The 23,027-nt window shown below is 45.3% G+C and overlaps 1 protein-coding gene across 4 annotated transcripts in view; it reads right to left on the bottom strand.

Annotated features, from left to right (window-relative positions):
• The window catches only part of zbtb17 (zinc finger and BTB domain containing 17), a 30,385-nt gene extending 7,580 nt beyond the window's left edge, over positions 1–22,805 (bottom strand). The window contains exons 1-10 of one of the 4 annotated variants that reach the window (XM_059951912.1): positions 22,671–22,805; positions 17,965–18,171; positions 14,551–14,745; positions 13,011–13,184; positions 11,801–11,917; positions 10,524–10,786; positions 9,767–9,909; positions 6,286–6,586; positions 3,855–3,942; positions 596–712 (exon numbers count right to left, since the gene is read on the bottom strand). In XM_059951912.1, coding sequence (XP_059807895.1) covers positions 596–712; positions 3,855–3,942; positions 6,286–6,586; positions 9,767–9,909; positions 10,524–10,786; positions 11,801–11,917; positions 13,011–13,184; positions 14,551–14,745; positions 17,965–18,169 — 1,603 coding nt within the window. In that variant the 5' untranslated portion in view covers positions 18,170–18,171; positions 22,671–22,805. Of the gene's footprint in view, positions 1–595; positions 713–3,854; positions 3,943–6,285; positions 6,587–9,766; positions 9,910–10,523; positions 10,787–11,800; positions 11,918–13,010; positions 13,185–14,550; positions 14,746–17,964; positions 18,172–20,383; positions 21,270–21,771; positions 22,426–22,670 lie in introns of those variants that run through there. The other 3 variants (XM_059951913.1, XM_059951914.1, XM_059951915.1) reach the window with 3 other exon arrangements.
• Positions 22,806–23,027: the final 222 nt, after the last annotated feature.

Below are 23,027 nucleotides of genomic sequence, written 5' to 3'. Positions count from 1 at the left end.
CTCCGCCCCCGCCAACTACTCGACTGGAATGTCAGCCAGTTTTATTTGTGCTTGCTTGCGGGAAAGGGCCTTGACCTCAGGGTTACTGACTGAGTCAGTGTGGCACCTGAGCTATTCCTCTGCCCACAGGGGTTGAACCCAGACCTCTGTGGTCTGAGCGCGTGTCGGGAATGTATCTGTAATTACCACATCAAACTCTTATTGTGCTTCTGGGTGGCGTGGGAACCTACTCAAAGGGGAAAAAGGAACAAAGACGGCCGACAGCTGGCACTTGGTAAATGTACATTCACAGCTGGCTGCAAGGGTCACAGGGCAAAGAGACATGATGTAATATCAAAGGAACATGTACTCTCCCCCCAGGGGATGCAGGCCAGGCAGTCTCCAATGTGATTACAACTACACTCCGACCAGGATTATAGCTTTGGCTGTGACCCAGCCAACAGTCGGATGATTAACATTCAGCTCGAGGTCTCCATCAACAGAGGAGAGGCAGGGCCATTACCACACAACAAATTTCCCCTGAAGCCTTCAAGCCGAATGTGAAACGTGATTTTATTTGGCGGGGTGGATGAAGCCGATCCCATCACTCGGATACCTGTGTGAATGCGCACGTGGCGTTGCAAGGCTCCGGGATCAGAAAAGGCCCGCTGGCAGTGCGGGCAGACGTACGGCTTCTCTCCACTGTGGATCCGCAGGTGGCGCTTCAGGTTTCCTGAAAAGAAAATCAAACGGGGTTGGAGCATGGATCGAACGAAAAGGACTCTAACAAACTGGTAGGAGTGCCCCAAAGCAGCTCTGAAGAGGACAGCAGCACAGCGCTTGACGTTGATGAGAGTGATAAGTTCCCTCTGAGCAAGACATGGCAGAATTCCCAGTGGAGTGTTACTCATTTCATAAAGCCGGAATGAGAGTCATGGTTCACAAGAGCCCAGATCAGGAAGACCATAAGACATAGGAGCAAAATTAGGCCATTTGGCCCATTGAGTCTGCTCCACCAGGACTTAGCAGGTGGAAGACAAGTTAAAATCATGCGGGGAAGAGAGGGGATAAATGCTCTCTTCTAGTTGCTGCCACTGGTAGAGGAAAGAGGTCCCCTGCCACTAGGGTCCGGAACAATTATTATCCCTCAACCATCATGCTCCTGAACCAAAGTTGATAGCTTCAATCATCTCAACACTGAACTGACTCCACGACATCTGGACATGCTTTCAAGGGCTCGACAACTCCTGTTCTCAACATTATTCAGAAAGGAAACTATCGCCCAGTTAGCCTGGCCTCAGTGACTGGGAAGACATTAGAGTCTATTGTTAAGGATGAGGTGACACAGGACAAGATAGGACAAAGTCAGCATGGTTTCCTTCAGGGAAAAACTTACCTGATGAACCTGCTGGAATTCTTCAAGGAGATTACAAGCAGGATAGATAAAAGGGATGCAGTAGATGTTTATATTTGGACTTTCCAAATATTTGGACTTTTGGACTTGTATTTGGACTTTGGACTTTCCTCATTTGGTTCCACAAATGAGGCTGCTTACTAAATTAAGAGCCCGTGGTATTACAGGAAAGTTACTAACATGGTTAGAGCTTTGGCTGATTGGTAGGAGGCAGCGAGTGGGAATAAAAGGTTCTTTTTTGGTTGGCTGCCAGTGACTAATGGTGTTCTGCAGGGGTTGGTGTTGGGAACATTTCTTTTTATGCTGAATATAAATGATTTAGATGATGGAATAGATGGCTTTCTTGCCAAGTTTGCAGATGATACAAAGATTGGTGGGGGGAGGGTGCAGTTAGTGTTGAGGAAACAGGTAGGATGCAGAAAGACGGACAGATTATGAGAATGGGCAAGAAAGTGGTAAATGAAATACAAGGAAAATGCATGGTCATGCTCTTTGGTAGTAGAAATAAATGTGCAGGTAGTTTCTAAATGGGGAGGAAATCCAGGAATCTGAGATGCAGAGGGACTTGGGAGTCCTTGTGCAGAACACCCTGAAAGTTAACTTGCAGGTTGAGTCAGAGGTGAGGAAGGCAAATGCCATGTTAGCATTCACATCAAGTGGTTAGAATACAAGAGCAAGGATGTGATGCTGAGGCTTTATAAGGCACTGGTGAGGCCTCACCTTGAGTATTGTGAACAGTTTTGGGCCCCTTATTTTAGAAAAGATGTGTTGGCATTGGAGAGGGTAAAGAGGAGGTTAACAGGGATGATTCCAGGAATGAAAGATTTATCATATGAGGAACATTTGGTGGCTCTGGGTCTGAACTCACTGGAATTCAGAAGGATGAGGGGGGATCTCATTGAAACCTTTTGAATGTTGAAAGGCCTGGACAGAGTAGATGTGGAAAGGATATTTCCCACGGTGGGAGAGTCTAGGACAAGAGGGCACAGGCTCAGGATAGATGGATGCCCTTTCAAAATGCGGAGAAATTTCTCTAGCCGAAAGGTGGTGAATTTGTGCCACATGCAGCTGTCCACGCCAGGTCATTGGGTGTATTTAAGGCAGAGATTGATAGGTTCTTGATTGGACATGGCATCAAAGGTTATGGGGAGAAGGCCAGGAACTGGGAATGAGGAGATAGAAAAAAAGGATCAGCCATGATTGAATCAATGGGCCGGATGGCCTAATTCTGCTCTGATATCTTGTGGTCTTGTTATTTATTAATTTTCTGGGGGGTTTTTTGGTATTTGTACAATTATTGTCTTTTACACTTTGGTTTTTGGTCCATCTTTGTTTACCTGCAGTTTTTCATTGATGCTATCACATTTCTCTGTATTTATTGTGAATACCCACAAGAAAATGAATCTCACAGAGGTATATATATATGTTGATAATTAATCTACTTTGAACTTTTAAGTGCACAGTCTTTTTCTCAGGGAAAGGAAATAAATACTCAGGGGCATCCTTTCAAGCTGAGAGGGGCAAGATTTACAAGGGACCTGTGGGACAACTTCCTAGCAACTTTCCCTGTTATTCTGGTTAATATCCATCTCTTAATCAATATTAACAAGTAGTTGGACATCATCACAAGGCTGCTTGCAAGACCTTACTGCATGTAAAATAGATACTGTGCTTTAAATCTTCCAACGGTGACTATTTTTCGTCATTGGGTAACTATCTGTGGGATGTCGAAGTCTGAACAAATCAACATTTTTCTTAAAAGCAAGTAACAATTTAAGGTTCAATTAACCTGTTTTAAGGGTGCTGTTTGTGACTGCCACACCAGTGAGATCAATCATTCCACTCTTCAAGTGGAACGAAGGGACCTTTTACATTCACTCAACTTCCGGTCAAGATGTGCCAGGCTGTGGTCTCCGTCGACGTCGTGGCTCAGACTTAGTTGCTCTATTTAGATTCTGGGGACATGGAGGGGAGACAGGGTTTAGGGACAGGGATGCGGAGGAGGCAGTGGTCAGGCCACGGTCTTTTGCACATTGGCTGTTGGTCCATCTCTGTTTGCATGCAGTTTTTCATTGATGCTATTGAGTTTCTTCGTATTTGCTGAGAATGCACGCAAGAGAATGAATCTCAGGGGAGTACGTGTGCTTTGATAGTTAGATTACTCTGAAGGGCACAGTTTTTTTTCTCAGGGAGAGGAAATAAATGCTAGAGGGCACACTTTCAGGCTGAGAGGGGGAAGATTTAAAAGGACCTGAGGGACAACCTCTTTGCAAAGAGGACGGTACAGCAGCACAGAAGGTGTTTTGGAGCAGCTCTCCTCTCGTTCTGGCTGGGGTCAGATAATTCGGCCCAGCATATTTCCCCGTCGCTTACCCACCACTGTCATGGCTGGGCAAGACGGGGTCGAATTGGCAGTAAAACACAAAGTTGGAGCGACGGAGTCAGTGAGTCCAGCTCTCACCTGATGTGGTGAACTGCTTCCCACACTCCCTGCACTTCAGGGGCCCGTCTACAATGTGGATCTTCAGGTGGGCTTTCAAGTTCCCCAGCTGTAAAACACAGATGACAATTTTCATTATCAGCTTAACGACATCTTTAAAGACTCAGGAATGAATTAGCAATCAAGATCCAGAATAAGTCGCATAAAAATGCAGCAACGTGATGCTCCAAAAGTTTCTAAGCACAACAGTGGAATAACCTTGGCCCTAGGGTCACAGTACAGTGATGTTAAAACAATGAGTGGTCTGGGTTTGCTCACCTCTGACATTCGCAATTGGCCACGGGGGGTGAACTCTGACCTTTATGGCCAACCACAGATAGGTGAACTCTGACCTACATGGCCGGCCTCAGGTAGGTGAACTCTGGCCTTCACGACCAGCCACAGGCAGGTGAATTCTAACCGTGACCAGCGGCCATAGGGAATGCCAAGCAGAGCTTGCAGAAAAGAAACGGGCACACCCAGCGGCAGTCAGTCAGATCAGCAACAGATCGCAGGAATGCCGCTGAGAATCAATGGGTAGAAAATATAAACCAAACGAGGCTGTGAGAGAAGGAACCTAAGTTTGGTCAGTGACACGTCTTCCTCCGCCACCAGCAGCCCTCTTAAGAAGTGACCCAGAGAAAAAGGGGATGGAATGATCTTTTGCCGACCTGCTGATGGCACAGCTGTTGTCAGCAGCACCTCAGACTGGTGATGAGGAGGTGTACAGGAGCGGGATAGACCAGCTGGTTGAGGGGTGTCACAACAACAACTTTGCACTCAACATCAGTCAGACCAAGGACTTCAGGATGGGGAAGTTGAGGTCCACCTTCAGTGGTCACTGAGGGAAAGGACAGGAGTTTCAAGTTCCTGGATGGAGTCTATCCTGGGCCCAACATATTGATGCAGTTACAATGAAGGCACGACTGTGGCTATATTCCGTTAGGAGTTTGAGGAGATTTTGTTTATCGTCAAGGACAAGCAAATTTCTGCAGATGTACCATGGAGAGCATTCTAACTGGTTGCGTCACTGTCTGGTATGATGGGGCCACTGTACAGTATTGGAATAGCTATGGAAAGTTGTAAACTCTGTCAGCTCCATCATAGGCACTAGCCTCCTCAGCATCTTCAAAAAGAAATGTCTCAAAAGGGCAGCATTTGTCATTAAGGACCCCCATCACCCAGGCATGCTCTCTTCTTATTGCCACCATCACGGAGGTGGCACAGGAGCCTGAAGACACACACTCAAAGTTTTAGGAACAGCTTCTACCCGTCTGAATGGATAATGAACCAACCCACGAATATTACTTTACCATTTTGCTCTCTTTTGCATTATTCTTTTAGTTAATTATGTGTATAAATATTTCTTATTGTAATTTATAACATTTTTATGTACTGCACTGTAATGCTGAGGCAAAACAACAAAGTTCACAACAGATTAAACCTGATTCCTATTCGGATGTATCTTTGCAAGACACTAGCTGCCCATTTTAAGCAGTTCTTTCAACAGCCACTTTCCCACCTTCCCACTTCCCATGGACCGTGCTTGAACTCAGTGAAAGGAACGTGAGCGTGAAATGGGTAACTGATATTTAGTTCATCTCCATGATCTGGGATTGAGATAACGAGAGACTATCAAGTACAAATGTTCAGAACAAAGTAACCTGATTCTTTCTCATCAGTTAGATTCAGAAATTCAAACCATTCTTGGAAAAGGAATTCTTCTGATGTTTTTGTCACTGATTCTGAATTGATTGTCTGTTTAACCTGAAAACCCGATGGTGTGATGTAGGAAACGTTTGCTGTTTGGATACAATGGTGCAGTAGTTGCAAACACTGATACCATCCCCAACTCAGGCTGAGTTCTCGATATTTGCCAGTGCACTGTTAAGAACGCTGCAATGGGCTTTGGATTGGGAAGGGGTTAGAAAATGAGAAATCCGAGCAGGAGTGGGCCACACATCTTCTTGGATCTGCTCTACTATATGACAAGATCTACCACGACCCCACATGCTGTCTGATCCCCACAGACCAGCAAGTGGCAGAGATCTATCAATAGCTTGGAGAATCTCAGCGACAGGACATCCTTGTCTTTTCGTGACACAGAACTCTGGGGAACCACAGCTTCCCCCAAGCAGAAAGATTCTGACTGGAGTTTCACAATGTCCAGTCTCTTCCCCTGCAGATAGGGGTGGGAGTTTCCCCATTGCTGATGACTTTACAATGACCTTCAGCTTGCTCACGTGTCCTGCGAGGTTAGGTATGGAATCTCCCCATCAGCCCGTAGTCTGCTCACGCTCCATGAACAGACTGCCTCAGTGGAGAAAGGGTTAATGACCCATGAAGACATTCACACCAGTGGGTGCCTGGAGGTGGGAGGAAGAGAAGTGGTGGGGAGTGAGATCTGGCCTACCTGGTTAAATCGCTTCTCACAGTGCGGACACTTGTGAACCTTGTCAGCGTCGTGCATCTCCAGGTGCCGCATTTTGGCGGTGGGATCGGAGAATGACCTCTCGCAGTAGTCGCACTGGTAGGGCTTCTCGCCGCTGTGCACCAGCTGGTGGCGCTTCAGGTTGCCGGAGGTGGTGAAGGTCTTCCTGCAGTCATCGCACGTGTACTTGGCCTCGCCCGTGTGCCTCTTCTTGTGCAAGTTCAGCAAGCTTATCAGCCGGTAGCTCTTCCCGCACTCCTCACAGGAGTGAGGCTTGACTGGGCTGTGGGCAGAGCAGGTACAGTCAGCTGGAAGCAGGCTGCACTGATCATGGTCACACACTGTTGCCGACATCGCACTTCCACCACATCACAGTCTGAAAGATGAGTGTCAGCCACTCCTTTCTGAAACTTAAATTTATATCCATGCAGCCATATAGAATACAATAGGGTTATTTTTAAAGTTAATATATAATTACTTATTCAAGTGAAGCAAGAGGAAACCATTCCACACATCGGACTCTCTCCACCACTCAACAATGTCATTGCTGCTCGACTACCTTGAGTTGAATTTTCCTATCCATTTCTCTTAATTCCTTTAAAATCCAATCTGCTGATTTCAGTTTGAGCTCTGACTTGAATGCCTTCTTAAAATTAAGAAACGCGTCAGTTATCCCTTTTTGATTTCACCTATCATTTTTCCTGTAATAATTCCCATAAAATTATATATTAATTTTGTCCCAGATTAAGTTCAGTTCAAGTTTCCAGCTTGACAGCTCTGTAGATGCCAGGGTTTCTCTCTCTCTGTCCTTTTATTAAGAACAGGGCTTGCAATCTCAGGCATCACTCTTGCATCTGTGAGGGATTGGAAACTCACAGTCGGTTATCCTGATTTCCAGCCAAACTTCCCTCAGAAACATGGAAATTGAGTCACCTGAACCAGACAGTTTCTCCCTCTTTGTCTGTTGTTCAACCAAATTAGCCCCAAATTAGCCAAATTACTGTGACTGGCGGTTTCCTCTCTAGTGAGCACTGTGCCCACTCTGGCACTTCAGTGTCAGGACTCATTTCAGAAACTCCTCCACTACTGCCCTTTTCCTCTTCATTCCCTCTCTCTCCCTGAATTGCCACAATGCAAATCTTTAATTTATTTGGAAGGTCTTGCCATTTCCACCCAATAATGTCCACTGATGTCCTCTCCCAACATTACTGATGTAAACATTGGTGGTCCTCAGCGCAACCACATGGACAATTCTGTTGTCATTTACACCTTTTGTTGCTTTATCTTTCTTATTGCCTCCTGATTCTGTTTTGTATATTATCCCTTGATTTAATCTCTCCTATCTTGTACCTTTTCACAATCCTTCCCTTTTGTTCTTCCCGCTCCTCCCTCCCCACCTCAAGATTTGCAAAGATTAATTATATCCACAAGACCATAAGATAGGAACAAAATTAGGCCATTCAGCCTATTAAGTCTGCTCCACCATTCCATCGTGGCTGATTTATTACCCCTTGCAACCCCCATTCTCCTGTCTTTGCCCTGTAGCATTTGACACCCTGACTAATCTAGAACCTATCAACCTCTGCTTTAAACATACCCAGTGACTTGGCCTATGCATCTTACTGTGGCAACGAATTCCACAGATGTACCACTCTCTTGCTAAAGAAATTCCTCCTCATCTCAGTTCCAAAGGGATGTGTTCTTGTATTCTGAACTGTACACTCTGGTCCTAGACACTCCGCACTATATGAAACATTCTCTCAACGTCCACTCTATCTAGGCTTTTCAGTATTTAGGCTTCAATAAGATCCCCCTCATTCTTCTAAGCTCCAGCGTACAGACCCAGAGCCATCAAATGCTCCTCATACATCAACCTTTTCATTCCTGGGATCATTCTTGTGAATCTCCTCTGGACTCTCCCTGTCGTATCTTCAAATTCTGATCAATGGGTATTGACCTGAATCAATAACTGTTGGTCTGTCTGTGAACACTGCTGTACTTCCACCATTTGTTCTTGCTCTACCTCAAGAAGAGGAGTTCAGCACATGACCCTACAGTGCTGAGGTGGAGATGGTTGAGAGCTTCAAGTTCTTTGGTAGAAATATCACCAACAACTTGTCCTATTCAAGCTGTGTGGACACTCTGAGCCAAGAAGGCTCATCTTAGATATCTAAGAAACATAACAATTTCTCAGTGACCTTCACCAATTTTTACTCTAGAAAGCACCCAGTCAGGTTGCATCACAGGTTGGTATGGCAACTGCTCTGCTCAAGATCGCAAAAAAATTGCTATGAGTTGTGAACGCAAGCCGGTCCATCATGAAAACCATCTCCCTTCCACTGACTTCCTGCTGCCTTGGAATCAAGGACTTCTCCCACTCCGGTCATTCTCTCCACTCCGCCCTTTTGTCAGGCAGAAGATGTGGAAGCTTAAGAACACGTACCACCAGGCTCAAGGACAGCCACTACTCCACAGTTGTAAGACCCTTGAATGGACCTTTTATTTCATAAGAATTAACTCTTGGGCATTCAGCCTACCTTGTCATGCCCCATGCATGTTATCTTTCTGTAATCACTGTACTATCCTTGTACACGTATTCTGCATACAGCTTTGCTTTCTCCTTTCTCACTGTACCACCCCGAACTGCTTATGATTGGAATGATGCGTCTGGGTGGCAGGCAAACAACAGCTTTTACCTTTCATGGGTAGGTAGAGTCACAAAGAAAAGAGCTTTGGCACACTTTGGCCTTCATAAATCCAAATATTGAGTACAAGAGTTGGGATGTTACATTGAAGACGTTGGTGTGGCCTGATTTGGAGTGTTGTGAGCAGTTCTGGTCACCTACCTACAGGAAGGATATTGGTAAGATTGAAAGAGCATAGAGAAAATTTTCAAGGATGTTGCCAGGACTTGAGGACCTGCGTTATAGAGAAAAGTTAAATAGGTTAAGCTTTATTCCCTGGAGCATAGGAGAATGAGGGGAAGATTTGATAGAGGCATATAAAATTACGAGTGGTATAGTTAGGGTAAATGCAATTATGCTTGTTCCACAGAGGTGGAAAGGTGAAATGTTTAAGGGGAACATGGGGGAAATCTTTTTCACTCAGAGAGAAGCTGCCAGCAGAAGTGGTGGATGGGGGTTTGATTTCAACATTTCAGAGAAGTTTGGATGAGTATATGGAAGGGAGGCGTAGAGAAGCCTATGATCCAAGTGCAGGTCGATGGGGCTGCGCAGAATAATAGTTCAGCATGGACTAGATGGGCTGAAGGGACTTTCTGTGCTGCAGTCCTCTATGTATCTATAACCTGTATCTTAGTAATAAACCAATTCCCACTCAGAGATGCCAGTAAGTTCTAAATCACAGATTTTCAAACCAGGTGGACTGCTTCCACCCCCAGTAGCTCAGCACATTTCAAGAATTGCTCCCATTCATTACAAAGGTTGCAGAGGCTCCCCCATACCTGTGCGTTTTCTCATGCGCTTTACAGGCAGCAGGGTCCGAGAACGCCTTGTTGCATTCTCTGCAGGAGAAGGGCTTCTCGCCGGTATGGATGCGGACGTGCCGCTTGTAGTTTCCAGTGTGTGTGAACTCTTTCCCACAGTCCTGCAGAGAAGAACGTCAAGAGTGGGCTGAAACGGTTTTGCGATTTTCAGACGCTCCTCCATCTCTTTCGCCTCATCCAGTGATTTTTCACAAGTATCAAAAAATGTCTGCCAGCCTCCATTGCCCTCGTGGATACAGGCTGGCCAGAATTTACTACCCTCTGACTGCAGAAATTTCTTCTCATCTCTAAACTGACCAGCAGATCCCTGATTCTGAGACCATGACCCGGACCTACCACACCCCCTGGTTTCAGATAACAACATCCCTGAATCTAGCCTGTCAGGTCTGAAAGGAATTTTGTCTGTTTCATTGAGATCGCCCCTGTTTCTTCTAGAGTTCCCTGGTCTGCTTCACTTTTTTGTATGACGAACTTTCCTTCAGATGAATCTGATAATGGCACTGTCCAGGGCAAATCAAATAATGAATGGTCATGAACTTGAGATACGGGGTCATAGTCATAAGTGAGAGGTCTGCAGTCTCCTCAGGAGATTTGTGGTGGTTGAGGGGTTAGATGGTTAAAGGGAAACAAGAAATTGGCTAATCAGCACTGAAGTGGCACTGAGTTTCCCAAGATGAGACACCAGAAGGAGAGGTAATCCAACTGGGTACATTACCTTACACTTGTGCGTTATTGACCCGTAGGGACGCGATTCGGTGCGGTCAATGTAGGGGCCGAAGCGACGACGCCTGGTATCATTAGCGCTGTCCTGATCCTCCAGCGTTACATCCGACTCCGAGGCGCCATCCAGCTTCTCGCTGTACTCAGAATGCGCCTGGCTGTCTCCGTGACTGTGTGGCAACTCACTCCCGTTCTCCTGTACGTCAGTGTTATCATGCACCACTGCGTCTGTCTCCTTCAGTTCATCATCTGCCATGTCTGCGCAAATGAACAAACCATTATCCCCGAATGCGGTGCCTTAGTCCAGTGCAGCAAGCAATACTCTGAAAATAACTGGCTCTAACGTGCCCTGGCATGAATGCTCTCGTCCCGTATCCCTGGTTTTGTCCTTGCCCTGTGTGGAGTTAGCTGATCCGACAGCTGCTGTCAGTTGTCAGGATAGGGAATAAATGATTCTTGCGCCTGATCTTGTCAACTCTTGTTGGAAGGCCTGAACATTTAGTACAGTAATCAGGCTCAGCTTTTAATTCACCTCTTGGTCAAAGTGCTTGGTAGCACGAATTGTTTCAGCTTCTAGACGACAAGTGGCTATTTAGGAGCGATACCAGAGGGAAGCCGGCCCTGTGGAGAGTCAATACTTTCAGGAGTGAATAGACAAAATTGCTGGGAGGAGGGGTGGAATACACAGGAAACCCTTTCCTTCTATTAGGCCATACCTGCATTCTTAAAAATCGAACTGTAGTATTACCAGTTTGTGGGAGACACTTGTCAATGTAATGTATATATTGATCATCCAACTGGTGAATAAATAGCACCAACCAGTTCCAAGGTACCTGCACCCAGCCGGAGGTCAAATTTTGCATTTACCTGACTATCAGGGAAAGGACAGATTTACTTACAAAAGGAGGCATCTTTACTAACGTAGTTTTATGAACTATGGCACAGGCCCTTCAGCCCACCAAGCCTGTGCCAGCCATTAAGGGTCCCTATGTTCCCATCAACCCCCTCATCCCTCAATACTACCCACACATTACACCTTAAGGTTAATTAATCAACTGATCTGCACATCTTTAGGATGTGGGTGGGAACCGAGGGACCCAGAGGAAACCCAAGTGGCCACAGGGAAAACGTGCATATTCCACACCAGAGGTCAGGTTTGAGACAGTGACAGTGCCAGCTGTGCCAGTGTGCCAGTCAGAGATGTAGATAAGTAAATGTACAGTATGCCCCCCCCCCCCCCCGGCTAGTGACCTTTCTGGCTAAGGACTATACCTTCCTTGGGATTCTCCGCTGCACTGCAGTCTTTACTGTCACTCGAAGTACTTTTCCTGGCAAAAAAGTGCCGACGTTTTCCATATATCTTTGACACAGCATCTTTCACCAAGTCTCCTAGAGAAGCACAACAGAGAGCAACGATTAACCAGGGAGATCGCGGATGTGACTGGTGAACAGGAAGGTGAAGTGGTTCATCAATGCCTATGCCGAGTCCAGGCACTTCTCCAGAGGGAGAGGGAGGGGGGAGAGATAGAGAGGGGGGAGAAAGAGGGGGAGAGAGAAATGGGAAGGAGGGAAATGTAGGAACACTGTGCTGCTTTATCACACCTCCTTAAGGCTGACAGTGGCCACGGATGGTGCATGACATTCAGTGAGGACAGAAATGGGAGGAAACCAAGATCTGTGAGGAGAGATTGAGTCGCTTGGGACTGTACTCACTGGAATTCAGAAGAATGAGATGAGATCTTATTGAAACATATAAAATTATGAAAGGGATAGATAAGATAGAAGCAGGAAAGTTGTTTCCACTGGTAGGTGAGACTAGAACTAGGAGACATAGTCTCAAGATTAGGGGGAGTAAATTTAGGATGGAGATGAGGAGGAACTGCTTTTCCCAAAGAACAGTAAATCTGTGGAATTCTCTGCCCAATGAAGCAGTGGAGGCTACCTCAGTAAATATAGTTAAGACAAGGTTGGATAGATTTTTGCATAGTAGGGGAATTAAGGGTTATGGGGAAAAGGCAGGTAGGTGGAGATGAGTCCATGGTCAGATCAGCCATGATCTTATTGAATGGCAGAGCAGGCTCGACGGGCCAGATGGCCTACTCCTGCTCCTATTTCATACGTTATGTTCTATTCAAATACTTCAAAACTTATGGACAACAGATCATATTTTAGTGAAATTGAATTATTATAAATTATTATTTTAATACTAAGTAGATTTATAACACATGCTCCTTTTCCCCTTTTAGATTTCTAGTCCCTGTCATAGCTAGTACAGACAAGCCACACACAACCTACACCTCTTGAAGACTCCAGCTCATACAGCACATTTCTGGCTCAGCCTCCCTGACATCCCTGAGCCAAGGCCATATGATCTGCATCCAGTCTCCAACCAGCTGAGAAAAATTCATGGAAACAAAGAGAAAAACTTTGTAAACTGACAGGCCAATGTAAGACCCAATAAGGTGAGGGGGCATCAACTGACCGGGTTTGTAATCTTCATCTTCATCATCTTCAAACTCCATTACTGCGTCATCATCTTCTGAGTCTGCTGCTCCATCCACCCTCGCTTCAACAGCTGGCTCCTTCTTCTCTTTTCCAGGGGAATCCACACTCTGTTCCTTTTCCTTTTCCTTATCACTGTTCTGTGGCTCCACGTCTGTTTGGGGGTCAGAGTCAAAGCAGTTAGAGAGACACCAACTCAAACAACCGGTAATGTACACCACCCTTTGATTACATGTTTCTGCCATTGCACAATAAGGGATGGGGTAATTAATAAGGGTTACAGTGAGGGTATGATCCCTTTGAACCATCAGGACAAGAGTGATTATGGAATCTCAAGTGCTCATTCACCTGATGAGGGCTTCTACCTCTGCACATTTCAGATTAGGAAATTCAGGCCCCCAGAATCCATGGGATGAAAAGGAATTTCATCTGACAGGCTGCATCACTGTCTGGTACAGGAGGTGGGGGGCGGCTACTACATAAGACTGGCAAAAGCTACAGAAAGCTGAAAAATCAGTCATCTCCATCATAGCCTCCACAGTATCCAAGACATCTTCAAGGACTGGTGCCTCTGAAAGGCGATGTCCATTATTAAGGACCCCATCACCCAGGACATGCCCTCTTCTCATTGTTAATGTCAGGAAGGAGGTACAGAAGCCTGAAGGCACCCACTCAGCAATTCAGGAACAGCTTCTTCCCCTCTGCCAGACATTTCGTAAGTGGACATTGAACCCATGAACACTACTTCACTCTTGTTATATATTATTTTTGTTTTGGTACTATTTTTAATCTATTCTCTCTCTCTCTCTCTCTCTCTCTCTATATATATATATATATATATATATACACACACACCGTAATTGATTTACCAATTTTATTTATTTTTTTCTTTTTCCATATTTATTATGTATTGCATTGAGCTGCTACAGCTAAATTAACAAATTTCACATCACATGCCAATGATAACAACCTGATTCTGAATTTCCCTCAAATTCCATCTACGTTTAATCCATAACCTTCACAAATATCAATATCTTTAGATTGAATTTGGTCATTCCAACAGGCAAGATCCAGACCTTCGCATGATTTTATAAGAACCAATAAATCTCTCCTCACTCCAGCTTTATTTGGGATACAAAACTCAGATCTCCTAAATGCTGAGGCAAAGGTCACAACCCAGCAGAGCCATGTCCATGATAGATGCAGACTACTCCATCAGCGACCAAAAGGAATCAATATTTCCTCTTTAATTCGAACTAACATCAGGTATTGAAGACAACAGGCCTTGCTTAATTCTAAATGAAGTTTAAATTAGTGCCTCAACTATGGATCAATGTTAAATCATTTTGGACACCATGGACCTGAATTATCACAGACCTAACAACTTTAAAGGAAAGAAAGTACAGGGTCTTTTGACCTTTTCATACAAAGTACAAGTTCAGAAGAAGTATATTTAGAAGTTTTGTAAGCTGCCCGCAAAGCGTCACTATGATTCACTCGCGCCATTCAATCGTACATACCTTGAGCTGAAGCAGAAGACTCCTCTTTGGTGAGAGACTGTGCTGGTGTACAGGACTTGCCTTCAATGAAAGTTGCACACGTGCTCACAATGTCATGCATTTGAAGGAAGCCGGCCACTGCCTGCACGTCAAAAACATTCGCCGCTGTCAGGTTGAGCTTGGCTGTGTACATGAATTCCAACACCTGGCCGAGACCTATGAGAAAGTAGCTCAGATCACTGCACTCCATCACCACTGAGGCACCCAGTCCACCCAAGGAACCCGTGAAGCCCACCCACTCATGATGGGAAGTGTCTGCACCAATCCACTTTGGAAAATTACTCTGCTTTTCCCAAACTTTTACATTTTCCAAATAGGCAGAGTTGTTGTGTTGCGTCTCAGAGACTTTTTCATAATAGTATTAAACAAAAAAGATTTTGGTGGAGTTTATAAGAATAAGTGGGAACCTTATTGACACATGTAAGATCCCATGCAGTCTTTATAGGAATGAATATGGAGAAAATGTGGCCTTTTGTGAGGGAATCTAAAATTAGGGGGTCAAAGTCTGAGACTGAGGACTTGCCCATTATGACAGCGGTGAGACAAGCCTTTTTCTCTCAGAGGCCCAAGGGTGTTTGGATCTCCTTTTCTCAGAGAGTGGTGGGCGATTTCAAAATTTTAAAGCAGAAGTAAGTATATACTTAATAAGCTGGACTGCTGCAGATAGATGGGAGGAGGAGGTCAGGTTACAGTCAGTTCAGTTGCAATCTTTTGAATGGAGGAACATCGTCAAGTAGCCCAGACTAACATTAGTTCATACGTTTCAATGTAAAATTGGATGTTATGTAAATCAGTAATGTTGTGCATCTTCACACTGCATTGAAACTGGCAGAGTTAATAGATCTAACATCAAGTTAGGTGTCTGAGGCATCCTTCAGGCCTCAGGTCCAAACTTGCCAGGCCCCCTCATCCAAATGATCACACACGGTCAAAGACAGGGCTAAGGCAAAAACACGTTAAGGCATCTGCATACTGAACTTTGCTTTTCAAATCTGATTCCACCGGCTTCCACGTGCACGGGTTACTACACCATGAGTTACAAGAGCAGACGTGAGATGCGACTGCAAGGACACTGGAGCAGGACTACAACCTGTCTTCACCAGCTATCCAGAAGCAGGAGTTTCACGGAGTGGACAGTGATCAGGGGTTGGAAACTGAGTGACGTTTTTCTCAAACTGATGTGGTGTGGCAGCAGACAGTAGTGCTCTCACTGCCACCTGGGAGATTAACCAACTCGACAGAGTCAGATTCAATCCTGATGTCATACTTTAGTCTGGCTTTTTTATTTATTTACTGAGATACAGTGCGGTATGGGCCCTTCCGGTCCTTCGAGCCGAGCTGCCCAACAACCCCCCCCATTCAACCCCAGCCTAATCACAGGACAGTTTACAATGACCAATTAACCTATTAACTGGTACATCTTTGGACTGTGGGAGGGAAACTGGAGCACCCGGAGAAAATCCACGCATTCCACACGGAATACGTACACCTGAGGCCGGTTCAATGCCAAACCGAGAGAGCGTAGAATCCAGAATGAGTTGGTTGTGGGGTAGCTGAAGCCTGTCCCCTATTCAACGCCAAATCGTGGCTGATCTGTGTCTCTCAGACCATAACCTTCTCCGTCTCAACCTGGAAAATATTCACTGATTCAGCCTCCTGACAAATGGTCTCCATCTGAAGATGTTTACTCCATTACTTTTTCCATCGATGCTACCTAACCTGATGGATTTCCCCAGAATTTTCTATTTTATTCCAGCCATCATAGTTCCTTGGACAGAAACTTCATGACTCACAACCCTCCGAGAGAAGATTTTCTCCTCATTCAATGGTTAGCCTACCTTGAAACTATCCACAACCTGCTCAAACTTTCCCTGCACGACAACCACTACATTCTCTGACAGAATCTTCTCTGAAGTGCCTGCAGTGCTGGTTTGCTCTTCGTTAAACAAGGAGATCATAACTATATGTAGCACTTGAGAGACAGACTCACCAGCATCCTTTACAGGTGTAACAAGATTTCCCTTACTTTCGTGCTCTATCTTCCCTGCCATTGGACCAACAGTCTTTTGCCTTCTCAATTCCTTGCAGTACTGGCATGCTAATGTTCTGTCAACTCCTTTGTACAACAGCAGGCTTTATCTTCTTTCCACTTAAATGATATTCTGCTCTGCTATTCTTCCTACCAAAGTACATACACTCATACCTACATTTATTATACTCCATCTGCCAACCTTGCTCACTTACCTACATTATTCAAACCTCCTTGCCATAGTTTGTCTCAGTCACATGAATAGTTTGCCAGCTATTTTTGTAATAGGTACCAGCAAGTTTGGATTCAATATCTTTACATGTTCAGCTAAGTCATGAAGGCAAATCGTTGAAGACACGGCACTGATTCATCAGGCACCCCTCTAGTTACAGCACACCAACCTGAAATACTTGTATCCTAAATATCCTCTCTCTGTTGGTTTCTTCTTGCCAATATGTCATTCCTGATGCCATTAATTCTAACATTGTGTAGTAACGCTCAAGGTGGCAGCATGGCGCCTTTTGAAAGTTCAAAGACTGAGACCCACTGAGGCCACTAACATCCTCAAGGAACTCTAGTAAACCAGTCAAAAATTATTTCTTTTTCTTAAAAATCACGGTCATTTTGCTTAATTGTGTTCTTTCTAAATGTGCATTTGCTGCATCTCTGATGACGGATGTTACATTGAAGTGCTGGTTCAGAGAAGTAGGAGATCCTATAGGACGACTGAAGAAGGGCAGAGAAATTCTTTGAATGCCCTCGCCAAAGTTATCCCACAATTAACATCCAATCATCTCGATTTAAGGGATTTTTTTTCTGTGTACGTTCAGACTCAAAAATTAGTTCTGTTACACTTCAGAATAATATAGTCATGTTGCATAGAAACAGGTCCTTTGATCCATCGTGCCTTTCTATACCATTTCCCAGTAAGTTGTTCTGTAGTCTACTATGCCTCGGTGCTTAAATGTGAGGGTATCTGCCTCCACTGCCTTCTTAGGCAACATGTCCCAGACAGCAATCATCCTTTTCCCCAGGTTGCCTCTCAATCTCTTACTCTTTACCTTAAGCCTATGCCCGCTCATCTTAGACGCCTCTGGCATGGGGAAAAGTTTGTTATTTTCTACCTTTGTGAATTTCTGTGCTTGCAATATCAGCTGTGTGAATGGGTACTCTTCTCTCTGTGGAAGGTGATTTCATATTGTTGCATAGATCCAATGAGCCATAACAATCTTCTGAGAAACCAGATAGATAAACAAAGAGACCATTGGTCAATATTCATCAGCTTTGACCCTGCCAACTCCCTGCACCATGGGAGAGAACGTTTGCTCTTGTCAGGTGATGATTACCTGCTGCGTTACTAATGTCCAGGTGCACCACATCCTTCTGATCCAGGAACAATGTCCTGAAATATTCGCTGCACGCAGCCAGCACTGCCTTGTGTGCCTTGAAGTCGATGCCATCCACAACAAAGGTGCAGTCACAGAGCAGTCCGAGGTGCCTTTGTTGATTGAGCTGTTCTAGAACTTGGTGACTGTGTTGCGGAAAATCCATTCCTGTGGGGGGGGGGGGGGGGGGGGTGGTGGGCACAAACAGAAAGATCAGCTGAAGCCACCAAGTTCATGTTGTATTGCACAGGACCCTGAACTGTACGATCACCGTGACTATTTGCTATTGGGGCTCCACATAACATAGACAAAGGCATCATTTATCCAAATCAGCATTAACTCGAATCAGGGAACAGGTTGATTAACCAATTGATCCTGTTCTAATGTTATGAGGTCATTGCTGATTTGAGACTAAGTCCTTACGTGAAAGAGTAGACAGCCTTTAAAGAGAATGATCAATGTCAACAGTCAGGCAAAATGGTTTCCTGCCTTCCAACAGTACCTTACATACACAGAAATACACCTGATCCAAACCCAATGAGGAAACGCTGATCTTTCATGCAACGATGCTGGCTGCTCTCAGCTCACTGGGCACAACATGGAATCGAGGGCAATCACTAACTATGAAGCTGCAACTAGCTTTGTCTTTCCATCTGCAAATTCTGGTGTTTACTGGTTGTTCCTTCCTCTGATACATCAGATTCCATCAGATGTAATCACCAGAAAATGCGAGTGCCATTTCACTTCATGGTCACTGCTGACTGTAAACCAATGCATTTGAATGAATGAGTGGTAAAAGGGCACATTTGACATCAGACGATTGCATAGGATTTTAATGCTCTATTTTTCAGGATCACGTGACTGAAGGTTGTCTTTCTCCCCCCATTGTAAAACATGATGGCAGTGATTTCTGCGTCCTTTTGTATTCAATCAACCTCACCCTGAAGCGATATTTGCATCAGAGTTAATGGATTGTGATTTGCTCTGCAAATCTCCTTTTGGAGCATTGTGCAGAAACACAGACAGATTGCTCCAGGAACACTAATCACTGGCCATTCCCAGCGATATCAGTGCAAGATGAAACGGGACCCCTTTGTCCCTCACTTACCTTTAATTCATTTCCCCCTCGCCCTCCAGTGCTGCCTGGAGTCCTCTTGCTCTCAGCCCTGAATCAGTCCTCCTTCCTTCTCCCAATCCTCACTATCTCCTGACTCCCTGATGCTCCAGTGAGGGCCTCAATCTCCAATCACTGTCTTGCCCCTGCAATCAACGACTCTGTTCCTTCTACACAGATGGGTAGAGACCTTTGTACTTCATAGCTTTAGATGGCTCTGTATTCTTAATTGATATATCCCAAGTCTGAGATGATAAGGTTTTTGTGCACTAGGGGATTTGAAGATAATCCCTCTCTCTCTCCGTTACCAGCCTCCACACAAGGCAGAAATTCCAATCCTCGACCAAGGCAACCTAAACCTGACCAATACTGGGTGGCACAGCAGGGTAGAACTTAATGCTATGCTAATGTAGCACCCGCAACCCAGGTTAAATCTGACATTGTCTGTGAGGACTTTGCATGTTCTCCCTGTCACCATGAGGGTTTCCTCCAGGTGCCCTGGTTTCCTCCCACATTCCAAAGGCGTACTGGTTAATTAGTTACATGGGTATAGCTGTGCAGTGCAGGCTGTTTGAGCCAGAAGGGCCTGATACCATGCTGTGCCTCCGAAATGACCCCTCCTCTCTGTGACCCTGGTCTTTGGTCTGGCTGCTGGGTTACATGTTTTCATTTTCCAAAATGTGCAATACCCGTTCGATCCAACCTGGGTCTGAGGTTTGCGAAGGGAAATCACTGACTGCTACTCAAGATTATTTTGAGGCCCTGAAGCCCTTAATAAGCTAGGTGGCCCAGCCCACAAGCCTCAGCGTCTACAATGTTCTTGTCCCTGGTGCTAAAAACAATTATGAACAGAGCTAATCTAAAATTTGTCAGATTTATTTGCAATTATAGACTTTCAAAAAGTATTTCCAAATGAGTGATCTCAGTGAAGAATTTGGAAAGGAATAACTCTTAATCACAGATTTACTTATACAGCAGCTAAGGGATTCGATTAGCTGGCTGGCGGGGTACTGAGATCAGCCGGACTTTGAGGAAAATGGTCCTGGTTTCAACCCCAACTGGCACAGTGCACACTTTCCATCCGTGCTGGGTTGGGCATTGAGCTAGCAACTCAGCCTCGTAAATAAACAGGTAAATGCTAAGGAAACAGTAAAAATGCTGCCCGATGCACTACAAGGCATGAAAAAGAACAACTGATTCGATGTAAAGTTAGGTGGACTTAAACTGGATCTATAATAGGAAGCAAATTTTCACACTACCACTTACCCTAAGATTTCAGTTTCTTTCCTCAAGTGCCAGTACAAGGACGATGACAGCATATACAGTATGTTCTGAATATTTTAATGGAATTATATTCCTTTGCATAGATTTGTTGTGACAACATGCAAACCAGTGGCCATAATGCAAACTCTTACCCTTGCCTAGCGGTAAGCGGAGACCAAGACGATCCACTTAGTCAACTCCACTATTATCAGCTAGTTATCTAACCCTCAACACGTTCAGCTATTGCTTGCCCTATCTGCACAGGAGGAATTTTTAATACCTTTATCTCTTCCTCTGAAACAATAATGTTGGGTGCTTTAAAATGCCATTTGCCCTGTGTTAGTAATCTCAAGTACATTAAATGGTAACCACATATTAACTTCAATGTGGGCACATCCCTTATGTATTGAGGGAACAGCTGCACACCTTTATGAATATTTTTCGTAGTATTTCCTAGGGGCATATTAGGATTGCAATGAGGAGAAATTTGTTTTTTTTATGGAGATGGATGCAATTCTCCTCCAAAAGGACCAGAACCTTGTCGTAGGGTTTGGAGGCTTGCATGCCCCAGTGACCCGGAGAGTTATGCTGGCTGGAGTCAGGGCTTTGTGCCTTGCCTCTTGGTAGGGTCACCCAGTGCCAAACAGGTCAAAGGGTAGAGGCCAGACTAACAGTGGTCCATCAGTCCTCCTGGTTCAGGGTGTTCAGCTCAGGGCTAACAGCCCTAACTGTTCAAACAGTAAAGGATCCTTCTACATCTGAGTGTGATGGCATTCCAGAGTTTCCACCTGGGATTTGCTTGACTGACAGCAGTGAAAACTGAGAGGAAGCTACTGGTACAACGAAGGAAGCCCTAAACACCACCAGACTAACAAGAGATAGAGAGATCTTCATTACTGGCCCAAACACCAGTGGTGTAAAGGGGCAGTGAGTTCCTGTAGATTCTTAGTTAATTTATGCAAGGTGGAGATGAGATTTTTGGACATAGCAGATGAGAGGATACAGCATGAAACAGGACAAGGCACAGGAATTTCCATGAATTATTAAATAGTAGGAAATGATCAAGGGGATGTATGGCCCACAAAATAACTTAAAAGTAAGAACAAGTGTAGACCATGGGAGCATTTAAGTCTGATATTCTATTCACTGACATTAAGACTGATCTTCACCTCATTCCACTTTGCTGGGTGTTCCCCAGTAGACCAAAAATCTGTCCAGCTTATCTGGAAATATATTCTAAACTACTGTCCATTGCAGATGGACAGGAAATTTCTGAGTTCCTTTATCCTCCAAGAGATTCTTCCTTATTTCTTTCTTTAAAAGGTGACCCCTTATTATGAGATTATGACGAAATTATAGACTCCTACAGGATATATGCTCTTAGCACCTACCTTGCCAATGATTTGCCTAATTTTGCATTTTTCAGTAAGGTTTCCCTAATGTCGCTCTTTGCTTGATGCTTTTTCCCTAGGTTGAAACAAGGTGTGCTGTTTTTACATGGCGTGTGTCAAGTTTCTAAACTGTTAAAAATAAATTTTCTCAAATACTCTTTGTGGTTCATAATGTATAATTCTAATTATTAAGGTATGCAGCAAATTTCCTTCAGCATGAAACATATTCCAGGAGTACTGTGGTCCAGACAAGCAACATCTTGCCAGATAGTACACTTGCGTGCTCTGTCTCATCTCAGTCTCTCTGCCCTGGTGCATGTTTCCTTCTAACTGCATGCCACACTGTTTATTATTTCTTACTGCTCTCTGGTCCCTGGTGTCGACCTGTTCCCTTTCATTCCCCCCCAAAGAACTGGCCGTGTCCCTGCCCTAGCGCCTCTTCACCTTCCAGTAGCTTGTCTTCCCTACACTCTCCCTATTTCTAGATCGCCCCACCCTGTGTACTGAACTCCATCAAAACATCTCCCAGTTTATTGACACTCCATCTCTCTCCCTCAGAGGTCTCACGACTCCTTGGCCCCTCTTCTTGTCATTGCTCATCCGCGCCGATAACTCCACGCAGCGTCTGCATGACTGACCCATCTCCCTCCATTTATTGCTCCCCTGCCTCCTCCACATCCATTAATTGATCAGTGTATTGGTGTCTCTGTGCTCCATTAACCCCCTCTGTATCTATTGATCCACGCATTGTTTGAGCGCGCCTGGCGGACCCTGCCTCGTCCCAATGATGGCGGCGGCAGGCGACACCGCGGCCTCCCATCCTTTTGCCTCATACTGACGTCGCCTCCAGCTTGATTCCAAGGCGCGCTGCCTCCTCCCCAATACAACCTAACCCTCACCTTTCTTCCCCCACGGGCTGTTGCTGAGTCCCGGCTCGGTTTCCCCGCCCTCTTTTGGGCCTGCTATCGAGGTTGGTTTTGTTCGCCGTGCTGCTGCTTCGGGCTAGCTGGGCCCTGCTGCCGCCATCTTTTCACTCTCGGATCGATTGCTATGGCCGGGGCTTCCCACTGCCGCCAGTGCGCATGCGCATAAACCGGGACATCCCTACCCCTCCCCCAACTCCGTACGACACAACTCCCCTCAGTAGTGGGAACTGCGCATGCGGGGCATTGCTGCTCTCTGGGCACCTTGGTGCCGCTTCTGCGGCTGCGCAGCTCCGGCCGCCCGCGGTCCACGGCTGCGCGGAGAGGATCGTA

This window comes from Hypanus sabinus, chromosome 27, assembly GCF_030144855.1.
Source record: "Hypanus sabinus isolate sHypSab1 chromosome 27, sHypSab1.hap1, whole genome shotgun sequence".
Taxonomy (NCBI): domain Eukaryota; kingdom Metazoa; phylum Chordata; class Chondrichthyes; order Myliobatiformes; family Dasyatidae; genus Hypanus; species Hypanus sabinus.
This window is presented reverse-complemented; position numbering and strand designations above follow the sequence as displayed.